Source organism: Tachysurus vachellii, chromosome 2 (assembly GCF_030014155.1).
Source record: "Tachysurus vachellii isolate PV-2020 chromosome 2, HZAU_Pvac_v1, whole genome shotgun sequence".
Lineage (NCBI taxonomy): Eukaryota > Metazoa > Chordata > Actinopteri > Siluriformes > Bagridae > Tachysurus > Tachysurus vachellii.
In genome coordinates this window covers 40,848,461-40,861,349 of record NC_083461.1, presented here as the reverse complement: position 1 = coordinate 40,861,349, position 12,889 = coordinate 40,848,461, and the positions used below count along the sequence as shown (strand labels likewise).

General features: G+C 39.5%; 2 protein-coding genes across 2 annotated transcripts in view; both read left to right on the top strand.

The window, feature by feature from the left end:
• Nucleotides 1–2,838: 2,838 nt before the first annotated feature.
• On the top strand, nucleotides 2,839–6,369 carry LOC132861185 (histone PARylation factor 1). Its single transcript, XM_060892592.1, has 8 exons — nucleotides 2,839–2,949; nucleotides 3,628–3,796; nucleotides 4,292–4,475; nucleotides 4,615–4,713; nucleotides 4,907–5,054; nucleotides 5,282–5,369; nucleotides 5,625–5,797; nucleotides 6,072–6,369. Exons 1-8 carry the CDS (start codon nucleotides 2,908–2,910, stop codon nucleotides 6,204–6,206), a joined length of 1,038 nt encoding a protein of 345 aa, XP_060748575.1. The 5' UTR covers nucleotides 2,839–2,907; the 3' UTR covers nucleotides 6,207–6,369.
• A 1,750-nt stretch (nucleotides 6,370–8,119) lies between these two features.
• ank2a (ankyrin 2a, neuronal) overlaps nucleotides 8,120–12,889 on the top strand; it is a 46,806-nt gene continuing 42,036 nt past the window's right edge. Inside the window, exons 1-2 of the mRNA XM_060864747.1 lie at nucleotides 8,120–8,342; nucleotides 12,491–12,592. Coding sequence (XP_060720730.1) covers nucleotides 8,277–8,342; nucleotides 12,491–12,592 — 168 coding nt within the window. The 5' untranslated portion in view covers nucleotides 8,120–8,276. The remainder of the gene's footprint in view (nucleotides 8,343–12,490; nucleotides 12,593–12,889) is intronic.

Here is a 12,889-nt window from a genome sequence, read left to right as displayed (position 1 = left end):
CACCATGCATGACACTCACCAATCACACACACACACACAAACACCATGGTCATGTTTATGACAGCTGTATGACAGTGTTCTTACATCCGTTCCAGTCTGGATTATAAGAAAGGTGTCCACTCCATACAGGAAGTATTGTCCATTACATAACACACACACACACACACACACACACACACTTCTCATTTTTCCACATGTCAGCTTTGTGTATAAAGCTCACACTAGGATTGGACACATTTCAGCCAAACCTCAAACATTGCAAAAATCCCATTGTTTCAAACCAGTAATTTGTAATCACATCACTGACAGACGGAGGAATAAAATTACATTTAAATCTAAATTTATGTTTACGACAAACGTCCTTAGCCAGAGTGAACACTGGTTCACTAGGTCACAAACCTAAAACTCTGTTGGGAGGAAATACAGAAGACTTTTTAGTAAATATATAAAACAAATAGGCAAAATAAGGGATAGTAAATAATGTACAGATCTTTATTAAGAAATAATCTTGTTTTAATTTGTACCTGTAGATGAAAGTGATGCAACTGCATGTAAACAACAACAAAAATGACTTTGAATGGGCTTTGACTTGGTCACTCACAATTCTTAGTTTTTTACTGTTCAGCGAGTCCTTGGTGGATTTACTGGGATGTTTTTGTCATGTTTCAAGGTCCAGTTCTGCTTCAGTTTCTGTTTTTTGACAGATGTTCTCACATGTTTCTCAAGAACCTTCTGATGTGATGTAGAATTCATACTGGATTCTATGATGATGAGCTGACCAGGTCCTGCTGCATCAAAACATCCCCAAACTAAAACACTTCCACCTCCATGTTTCACCGTTGGTATGAGGTTCTCAACATAGTGTAACCTCACTTCAACAATTAAGAGCAAACCAAACTAAATATCTGAGGATTAAATAAGACAAGACTTCTTCAAAATGCTCTGTAAAAATGTTCTAATGATTTTCACCTTATGTGATACACCTGTAGGTCATTTTATCCATTTTAAGTACAAATAATTGTGGGGGTGTCTTTACCTTTTCCTCACAAGAAATTAGATTTGTTTTTTTTTTTTTAATTACATCAGAATCAGAATTAGGTTAATTGCCAGGTTCTGTAGGGTCTCCATGTGCAGGAATGTTGCTGGATGAGGCCAGTGTTGCTGATGGAATAAAACTGTTTTGTGGCATGAAGTTTTAGTCTTTATAGGCTGCAGCCTTCTGCCATAGGGGAGTGCCTCAAAGATGTCGAGGATGAGAGCATCAGACACAATCTTAACTGCTCGCTTCAGGTCCTGGAAGTGTACAGATCCTGAAGAGGTGGTAGATTGCCGCAGATCACCTTCTCAGAAGAGAAAATGACACTGCACCCTGCTCTTATCTTTGCCAGTGGTAGCAGAGTAACAAATGGTGATGGAGGAAGTGAATATAAACAATGGAGGTGTAGAAGTTCACCATCATTGTCTTTGTTAGGTTAAACTACTTCAGGTGCCGCAGGAACAACATCCACTGCTGTGCTTTTTTAACTAGAGAGTTTATGTTCAACTCTCACTTGAGGTCCTGGGTGATGATGGTTCCCAGGTAGCGGAACAAGTCTGGAGTTGTGACAGGTGAGTCACACAGAGTGGGTGGGGCTGGGTTCTTCCTCAAATCTCCCACCATCAAAAAGGTGGCATGGGGCAATACACAGGTCTCAAAAAAGTTGACACGGGGCAATAAATGGCTGAAAAAGCAAGAAATTTTGAAAAGATTCAGCTAGAAGAACATCTGGCAACTAATGAAGTTAATTGATATGATTAGCTATAAAAGGGATGTTTTAGAGAGGCAGAGTCTCTCAGAAGTAAAGATGGGCAAAACTCCAAAACACCAGAAACTCATAACCTCGATGTCCAGACTTCTTCAAACTGGTTTGATTAGGAGATGCTACACCATGAAAACATGACCCCAACCCAACTATTCCTGTAGCAGGCATCAAATTAGAAATGAGCTCATTTAATGGATAAAAGTGTAGAATTTCTCAGTTTAAACATTTGTTATCTTTGAAAGTCTTTCAGTTTTCATTTTATTAAAATTTTAAAAGCGTCCCAACTTTTCCAGAATTTGGGTTGTGTTCAAAGGAAAAGTCTCAAAGTCTCATTTCATTAAAAAACATTAAACCATGGGGCATACAATTATATGTGTTTTACATGCACGTGCACACGCACACACAAAAATACTGAATATATAAGTGTGTGTGTGTGTGTGTGTGTGTGATTAGCAATAATGAAATTTTATGAATTGTATTAAACATGTTATGATGAAAATAAAAGAACAGGACTTTCCCAGAAGCTCACACAGGATGTCATTATTCATAGGACTGATGTGTTAATAATTGTGCTGACGTTACACAATCTTCAAACACACACCAGACTCTGTGTCTGACTGGTGTTGTATTGTATTGTGGGATTATAAATGATTATAAACACTAAGAGTGGGATTATAAATGATTATAAACACTGAGAGTGGGATTATAAATGATTATAAATACATGAGTGAGATTATAAATCACTATAAACACTGACTGTGGGATTATAAATGATTATAAACACAGAGGGGGTTATAAATCATTATAAATACTGAGAGTGGGATTATAAATGATTATAAACACTAATAGTAGGATTATAAAATACGTTGTTTTGTATTTAGACATCTAAGTACTTTTAAGGTAAAACAACACACGAGATAAAACGTATAAATACATTTTTAAATAAAATAAAACAATTATCTGTAATTTAAAGGTTAATATTCCGTATTTTAAACCATCGTGCAACTACGCAGAACCGGAAGTAGATCTGCTTTCTGAGATTGGCTGATAGCGCTATTTACGTCATGACGTCAGTGACGTCAGTGTACAGAGAGAGAAGCGGAAGATGGCGGGGCGCGGAAAACGAAAAGCGAAATCTACAGCACAGGTGAATAAAATAATAGAGTTGCGACACATTAATGAGCTTTAGCAGTTTCATTTATCTTACTGTAAAAAGCATATCATATTGACCCATAAACAACAGAATAATAACAGGTTTGTTTTTGTTTGTTTATAACTGATTCATTTGTCTAATTGACTCACACAGGGTTCGATTCATGTATTCAGTGTTTATAGCTGTAATGAATCAAACATTCATTAGTCATCACGGGTTCAGGAAATAATCCTAAACTTTTGATATTTTTAGGTGATTTTTGACTAATCGTAATTCTTTTCGTCAAATCAGACGGAATCGTTTGAAACACTTTTCGTTTCGACTCATCGATGATCCACAACTTACTCAATCAAAACTCACCCGACTCCTGAGAGTCACTCCGACTCCTGAGAGTCAGTATGACACCTAATAATGATCTGGGATCTGTGTAAGCGCTCCTGTTACATCAGTACAGTAACTGACCTGAGATCAGGTGACTCACTCCTACATGAGCTGAGAAATGATGAGCTGCTGAACTCGAGTCTGCTCGAACCGAGAGTTTCATTTAGCCAAAATAAATGTTTCAACAGCAGAAAGTTTAACAAATATGAAATATTGGAGATCTGTTTTTGACCTAATTACATCACTGTATCAGTAGTTTATGCACTTTACATTTGGTCCTTTTTGGAGCAGGGGTCTGGATTGGCCAAGCGAGCATCACCTGAAGGGGTGGAGCCAAAGGCAGCATCAGTACCTGAGCAGGTGAGAGAGGAGGTCGAGCATCTGTACAGTCTGCGTATGCCAGTCGACTTCTACCATTTCTGGGATTTTTGCAGCCGACTGCGCCCGGATAACCCACAAGGTATTTTTACTCTTTACTCGAGCTTTCATTCATTTTCCACTGACGAGTTTGTGATACAAAAAATTGCCATTTATTTAACTTTTTTATTTAGGCTTTCATAGCTTTAATACCCTACTATTTGCCAGGATGAGGGTGAGCATCTTAAGAGGCAGCGTGTACATTTGTATCTGGTGTTTCTTTATTCTACAGGCATTATGACATGGGATTAGACAGACATACTAGCAATGGACAGATCAAACATCTGCTGTATGGTGAAATGTTTTAATAAAGTCAGAAAAGCTTCTGGTATTTGTGGGTTGAAGTAAAAAACGTCAGCTTGTTTTCTTATTCTTACACAAATATGAAACAGATTTATTAGCTGCCTTTAAATCAGACTGATGTAGAAATGTATCTTCTTCAAGCTTTCTATTGAAACGTCATAAAATGTGCATAGATTTTTTTGTTTATAGTTTCACTCTAGTTTATTGCTTTCTATGTGTGTGTGTGTGTGTGTAGTTGCTCTGCAAGACTCAGTGGGTGTGCGGTTAGTTGGGCCATTTGATGTTGTGTTTGGTAAACACACTCATGTGTCCTCAACACCCAACTTCCACCTTCACTGGAGACATTATTTTGACCCTCCTGAGTTTCAGACGGTCCTCCAGGGGGACACGGCTACTGACCTGCACTTGGGATATTACAGGTATGCACAAACACACACTCCAATGCACATTAAATACTACTGGTACACACACCCACCTGAATATATAATTGTGAATAACCTAATACTGTTAGGAATTGTGTGTGTGTGTGTGTGTGTGTGTGTGTGTGTGTGTGTGTAGAGATAGTCCTGAGGCCCTGCCGGTATTTGTAGGGGAGAATGAGGCGAAGAAGGGCTGTACCATCACACAGATGGGGGAGAACCTCTTTGCTGCAGTGTTGTAAGTTTTTGTGGATGTGTTATTCAAGGTTCAGACAGACAGACAAATAGGTGAACGTAATATAGTGAACGTCAGTGTTTCTTACAGCATTAAACACACTTTTACACAATACTCCTATATTGTCTGCCACTCTTTTTCTCTTTTTCTGTCATGGCCTGTTTGTACATTTAAATCTATATTGTCTCTTTCTCAGGCTATTATTAGGCAGGAAGAAGCGTGAGCGAAGTGGGCGGGGCAATGAAGCTCTGGAGAAATTGGAGGTGGAGTTAAGGAAGGAGGCAAAACATCTGGGTTTGCCACTGGAGCAGAAAACCAAAGCCATGAAGCAGAGAGACAGGACGGTATAAACAAACACACCCATATATGCACACACAAGGACATGAGCAATTATTTATATAGAATTACAGTAAAAAAAATATTAAAATGTAAAGAAATTGTAGAATAATGATAGTGAGATTCTGTAATGGAGTGACTTGTAAATCCACTAGGAGGAGCTCACTCCGTTTTCCTGTTTCCCACACTCACTATTACAGTGTTAGAAAACTGGGCGTATGTGTGTGTGTATCAGGTGGTCTGTAAGACATTTCATGGTGCTGGCATTGTGGTGCCTGTTGATAAAAACAACGTGGGATATCGAGAACTCCCTGAGACTGACGGTACCCTCATCTCACTATACTCCCACTCCCATATACTCCACAATCCCTACTTTTGTTCTCTAATTACTGTCATATTCCCTAAAGTCATTATTCAGTCTTTCATTCAATTACCATTCCCTCTAGTCTCAGTCCCTGCTACTACTAATCCCCACGACCTGATTCCTATTTCCTCTTCCCTTTACTTTCTATTAGTTCTCCATATTCCACTGACCCTTTATTCACTGTACTCAGTGTGTTGTGTGTGCTTGTGTTCAGCTGGACTGAAGAGGATCTGTAAGGCGATAGTGGAGGCTGAGAATGATGATGAGAGGATGAAAGCCTTTGCTCCTCTACAGGAAATGATGACGTTTGTGCAGTTTGCTAATGATGAGTGTGATTATGGAATGGGCTTCGAACTCGGCATCGACCTCTTCTGTTATGGCTCACATGTAAGGAACTCTTGCACAATACACACTTATAATGCACACACAATACATACTGATAACACGCATGTTGTCAATAATGCACATGTGCTCAGGGTGAAGCTATCCTGTCCAGCGTGCACACACACACACTCACACAAACACACAGATTGAGTGTATAATTGCTGCATCATCCCACTGTCTTTCTGTCTGCCTCTTGGTTGTTATTTCTGTCTGCCTGTTGGTTCTGTTTTTCAGTGCGTGCGTGTGTGTGTGTGTGTGTGTGTGTGTGTGCTCACAGTATTTTTCTAAGGTGATTGGCCAGCTCCTGCCCATGGCTTACACGTTGCTTCAGCGGGGTGTGTTTGCTGATATCATAAAGGCTCACCTGGCTAACCGTTCCCATGACAACCTTGATCAGCTCGCAGCTGTATGATTGGGTGAAGTCACGTCCATGTATGTGTTTGGGAAAGTGCTGCATTACAGCAAGTACACGTCAGTGAGGAGTTCGACACACACAACACTTCTCATTTCCTATTTGTGTCTCTATCCTAGTTTATCTTTTAATTCTCAATAAAAGTTCTTCACTGTGACCTTCACTGTGACCTTCACTGTGGTCTTCATTACATTAGTGTGAGTAAAATGTGCCTTTTACACACTGAAATCGTGCTTAACATTGTCATGTTCAATTGTAAAAGTTGATTTGGAATGTGACATGTGTGTGTGTGTGTGTGTGTGTGTGTGTGTGTGTGTGTGTGTGTAAATACAGTGGATATGAAAAGTATAAATATCCCTGTTAAAATACCAGGTTTCTGTGATATACAAAAATGTGTCTGAGATAAATCACTTCAGAGATTTTTCTTCCACCTTTACTGTGACCTATAACCTGCACAACTAAACTGAAATCTTTGAGGGAAGTGGAAGTAAAACTGTAGTGTACACAACATCTTATAACTGGGGATGTTCACACTCATTCAAACTCATGTTAATAAGCAGTCAGTACACACCTGCCATCTACGACCCAAAGCATCCAAATCAAAGGATTTCTGAAAAGATTCTGGCTTCACCAGAAGAAGACTAAAGTTTAGGAACGGCTCAGCCAGAAACCAGAGCTGAATCTGACTGGGATTATGAACAGGGCTTTACACAGGAGACGCCATCGCAATCTGATGGATTTGGAGCGTTTTTGCAAAGAAGAATAAATAAATATTACTAAGTCACAATGTGCTGTGCTGATGGACTCAAAGATTGAGTGCTGGAATAAAAAGTGCTTCAACAAAGTATTAGTTCAGGGTTTTGTGTGTGTGTGTGTGCAACCACATTGTTTTAGTCTTTTACTTCCACCTCCCTAAAAGATTTCAGTTTGTTTCTCAGGTTAGTTGTACAGGTTATAGGTCATGTTAAAGTTCTGAAATGATTGATCTTGGTCTTGTTTTCTTACCTCACAGAACACTGGCATTTACAGGGCTGTGTAGACCACATAATGCCTTATAATCAGTGTCCCTGGAACAGGCTCTTCATCACCCACCACCCTGACCAGGAGAACTCTCAGACCAGTGGGGGGTTGGCAGTGGGGGGTGATTTGGGTGACTGAGTCATAATGATGATAAAAGTATTGTTTTGGTTGTAGCAGCTGTCACTTTTTTTTACCTCATCAATTATTTAGTGCATTTTGGATCTAGTGCCTTAAACAGTCCTCCACAAACCCACCTCCCCCTGCCCACTCTAGAGAAGAGGGTGATGGGGCGGCAGGTTGTTTGTTTGTTTTGTTTTTATCCTGTGTTTCTCCGGAGGTCTCAGCTCTCAGATGATGTTTTGCTGAGTGAACATATTTCTCCATCATCAGCATCCTGCCTCGTGCTCTAAAAGCTTTGTCTATCGATCTTTGCGCGAGCGCGTACATGTGTGCTGCGGGAGGGAGTGAAGACACTGCACGAGCTGCGCGGTGCCGCCCGGTCTGAGCTCAAGTCCATCATCCTCATCCTCATCCTCATCCTCATCATCATCATCATCATCATCACTGCTGCTTTTCTTTTTCCTCTTCAGTCTCAGCATCAGATAATTATACGCTTTTATTCCGCACCAACCGCGTACTGCAGAGATTTCTCTCTCTCTCTCTCTCTCTCTCTCTCTCTGTCTGTCTCTCTCTGTCTCTCTCTCTCTCTCTCTCTCTCTCTCTCTCTCTCTCTCTGTCTGTCTCTCTCTCTCTGTCCCCCCCCCCTCTCTCTCTCTGTCTCTCTCTCTCTCTCTCTCTCTCTCTCTCTCTCTCTGTGGCCCCCCCCCCCCCCCCCACACACACACACATATAGAGACACGCTCTGCTCTGCCACACAGAAGAGGACAAGAGGAAGATCAGAGGCCGCAGTCGCGCGCGCTGTCGGTCTTCATCAGAATGAACCGTAGCTGAAAACCGCGCGTGCTTTTCGTTTTTGCATTTGTGATTAGCGCGCGAACAGAGAGTGTGTGTGGAGGAAGGCGAGGTGTGTATGTGTGTGTGAGCGAGATTATGGCCTCGTCGTGCAGCAGCTCGCCGGAGGGAGGATCCCCGCCGCATCAGGGCCGCGTGCGCCAGGTCAGTGCGGGGGAATGCGGTGGTGCGGGGATAAGGATGGATGATGAGAGGCGTTTGGTGACGAAGGCTTGGGCTGATGTGTGATTATGTATGTCAACCAAACAGCTGTAGGCCTCCTGTGTGTGCGTTTGTGTGTGAGTGAGTTTGTGTGTGTGAGTGAGTGAGTTTGTGTGTTTGTGTGAGAGTTTTTGTGTGTGTGAGTGAGTTTGTGTGTGTGTGTGTTTGTGTGTGTGTGTGTCTTTGTTTTGTCAGTATATCTTTGGATTTGATTTTAAACACATACTTTCCAGCCCTACAACCATTTCAGGATCACGTCACTGTCCAGGACATCAGTAAGCTTTCTACCTATCAGTGTACATTAACAAGGTCACTGTGTGTGTGTGTGTGTACAAGTCATAAACATGTAATAGAATGCTACATATTATTGCTTTGTGATGATGTCATACAGAGAGAGAGAGAGAGAGAGAGAGAGAGATACAGCTTCCTGTTGAGGAGGTCAGTTTCAGACGTAATCAGATTTCGGTAATGGACGGTCTCTCTCAGACATATATCTGAGCATCCTCACATCTACACACAGACACACAAACACACAGACATCCCATAGTCCATCTCTCTGACACTCAGCCCAATGTTTACGTTATATACTGTACATTATGTGTAGAGTGACTCACGCTAATATGCTCTCTTACAACTGTTTCTAACCTCTAACTTATATTTTATTTTAACACAATTTAATGTAAGGACACACACCACACACACACACACACACACACAAACACACACACGGACACACACAAACACACAGACACTACACCTAGTTGAAATAGTGGGCATGTTTGTGCATTGTTTTTTTTGGTTCTTCATTTAGTTTCTAATATTTCTGTTCTTCAGAATTGTGTGTGTGTGTGTGTGTGTGTGTGTGTGTGTGTGTGTGTGTTAGCGACACTAATGACCCAGTGGTTTTCAGTTAGGAAATTTGTATTGGAGAAACAGATTTGTTTTTGATATCTGAAGTGGTTTAAATGATCAGAGTTTTATTTTAAAAGCATCTTCATGTCCATCAGTACATTGTGGGTAGTTCTACATTTGCTATTATAAATAATCATTTGCGCAGCAAAAGCCAACATTAAAAACTAACATGCATTACTCTTGGTCCTCATCTTTGGACAATATTCTACTGAGAACGGGGCTGTAATGTTGGAGCTGTTCAGTGCTGAATCAAATAATGAGACAAACAAATCAGATTGTTAAAGTGAGCAGTGATGAACATTCCTAATTCCAGGAAATGGCATTATGCCCCACCCCCTTTTTAGTCCAGCCTGGGTTAATGGTGTATGACTCAGCAGTCTCTATGTATGACTGACTCTCTCTCTCTCTCTCTCTCTCTCTCTCTCTCTCTCTCTCTCTCTCTCTCTCTCTCGCTCTTTCTCTTATTGTCTTTTTACTCTTTGTTACTAACCACTTTCTTGTTACTGTCTGTTTTTCTTGTGTTCTTTTTTATGTGTGCACTGAAAGCTTCTGAATTTTGCTAATGAAAATCTCTGACTGAGACTAATGTTACGTAAATGTAACAGACACATATTCATAGTTTCTATCACAAACATTTACTTATAGTACTCATAGTGAAAGTTTGTTGACTTTACTTATAAGTATGACGGAATAAGTGCGCATACATAAGCATAAATAAGACAGCTTTAATACACTGAAACATCAAAAGAGAACAATGATTGACTTTGTTTCAAAGCGATGGTTCATTAGAGATTTGAGATGTCTACAGTTAGATCATCTGTCAATTTAAAACTTTTGTGTCATTTTTAACAACAGACATAGTCACAGTTTTAGTGGAGAAATTAGGGATTATAAATGATTATAAAAACTGAGAGTGGGATTATAAACGATTATAAACACTGAGAGTGGGATTATAAACGATTATAAACACTGAGAGTGGGATTATAAACGATTATAAAAACTGAGAGTGGGATTATAAATGATTATAAAAACTGAGAGTTGGATTATAAACGATTATAAAAACTGAGAGTGGGATTATAAATGATTATAAAAACTGAGAGTTGGATTATAAACGATTATAAACACTGAGTGGGATTATAAATGATTATAAAAACTGAGAGTGGGATTATAAACGATTATAAACACTGAGAGTGGGATTATAAACGATTATAAACACAGTGGGATTATAAATCATTATAAACACTGAGAGTGGGATTATAAATCATTATAAACACTGACAGTGGGATTATAAATCATTATAAACACTGACAGTGGGATTATAAATCATTATAAACACTGAGAGTGGGATTATAAATCATTATAAACACTGAGAGTGGGATTATAAATGATTATAAACACTGACAGTGGGATTATAAATCATTATAAACACTGAGAGTGGGATTATAAATCATTATAAACACTGAGAGTGGGATTATAAATCATTATAAACACTGAGAGTGGGATTATAAATCATTATAAACACTGAGAGTAGGATTATAAATCATTATAAACACTGAGAGTGGGATTATAAATTTATAAACACCATAAAGTCAAATTATTTTCTTTATCTAAGAAAAGCTATTCATAAAAATCTAGACAAATGTGTTTTTAGCCTGGATTTAAACACTGAGACTGTGTCTGAGTCCCGAACACTAATTGGAAGGCTGTCTATGACTGTAGGGCTCTGTAAGAAAAAGCTCTGCCCTCTGCTGGAGACTGTATAATCCAACCTAGAGATAACAAAAGCATGAACTAGTATTTCTAGCTTGGTGGTGCTGGCATTTGAACTCATGACCTTCTAATCAGTAGACCAAGGTCTTAACCACCTTGTTATACCAACCTAGGATGCCCTGTCCCTTCACAATGTTTGCAACTAGCATGAACTTTTTCGATTCATAGCCACAGAGGGTAGAGAGCGGTTTAGCTTGCATTATAGGCCGAGGTGTAAGGTGTAGTTGTGGGGCAGGTTATAAAGCAGGTGATAGTGTGTGCTGTAGGGCAGGTTATAAAGCAGGTTTGCTTACCTTCTGAATAAATAATGACCAACCAATCAGGGCTTCCTGTAACACTCAGAGGAGCAGTGCTAATCAATAACACACAAATGGAAGAGTTTGTTATTGTGGCTAAACAAAAATACAGCACATCATTCTGCACTGCTAATGGGGTAGTGTGTGTGTGTGTGTGTGTGTGTGTGTGTGTGTGTGTGTGTGGTGCTTATCATCTGGAGGCTGTATGCTTTTATCATTATTGATCTGTCTGTTGGAGTTTAGGTGTGGTCCTTGCTGTGTGTGTGAACGGCTAAAAAAAAGTCTATACACCCTTGTTAAGATGACAGGCATTTGTGGTGCAATATATGAACAATAACCAGGTTACATAAGATTTTCTTCACATCTTGGTTTCATCTGACTGCTGAAGTCATGATCCACAAACAGCATATAAAGAATGCACGTTATCTCACGTTGTGAAAGGGTTTGATCAGGAAAGTGTGGGGTCATCCTGAAAGAGACCCTGTCCATCAGGCCATGTTATAGCTGTCTGTCTGTCTATCTGTCTGTCTGCTTGTCTGTCTGTCTGTCTGTCTGTCTGTCTGCTTGTCTGTCTGTCTGTCTGTCTCTTTTATCTCTTTAAGAAAATCTAAAATCAGACAGAAAATTCTACTTTATAACACATCTTAAATAAGAATTAAAAACTTGTGGCAAAAAGGTTCTTAAAAAGTAAAATATTAGAAGAAGCACCCCTAAGGTGGTGAGAGTTAAGGGCCATGCTCAGGGGCCCAACAGTGACAGCTTCATATGGCTGTGGCTTAAATGCCAACCTTACACACAACAACCCAGAACCTTGATCCGCCACCTCACGGGTCTTATTCTGAGGGAAAAGTTTTTGTTAAAGTATCTAAAGTCTTAAAATAAGAAACACTGTGTTCTTAAAATAAGGGAATATGTTTGTTTCAGGTTTAACTTTATTAATAATATGCAGTTCACTTTCAAAGTTACTTTATTCATTTAAAGAAATTCTCAGAATTGGTCATTTTTTTCTGAGTAAGAAGATTTACACTATATTTTCAAAAAGCAAGCAAAATAATCAGTCTAGACTTGTTTTCACTTTAATGTGTGTGTGTGTGTGTGTGTGTGTGTGTGTAGTCGGACAGTAACACCAGTTTTTTGAGAGCAGCAAGAGCTGGAAACATTGAGAAAGTTCTGGAGCTACTGAAGGGTGGACAAGACATCAGTACCTGTAACCAGGTAATCTCTTTCACACACACCGTATGTTGAGACGTGTAATTCAATTAAATTCTAGTTTATTTGTGTAGCGCTTTTTACAACTGACATTGTCTCAAAGCAGCTTTACAGAACATAAACATAGAACAAAATGTTAATATAAAGAATAATATAAAGATTAATATAATACAAAATACAAGATTAATATTAGATATATTTAAATGTGTTTGTATTTATCCCCAATGAACAAGTCTGAGGTGACTCAGGTGACTGTGGGGAGGAAAAACTCCCTTAGATGGTAAAGGAAGAAACCTTGAGAGG

Coding starts and splice junctions, on each gene's coding strand:
- LOC132861185 (XM_060892592.1), top strand. CDS start 2,908: ATGGCGGGGCGCGGAAAACGAAAAGCGAAATCTACAGCACAG. Junction 5,055..5,281: donor TGAAGCAGAGAGACAGGACG/GTATAAACAAAC, acceptor TGTGTGTATCAG/GTGGTCTGTAAGACATTTCA. Junction 5,370..5,624: donor AGAACTCCCTGAGACTGACG/GTACCCTCATCT, acceptor GCTTGTGTTCAG/CTGGACTGAAGAGGATCTGT.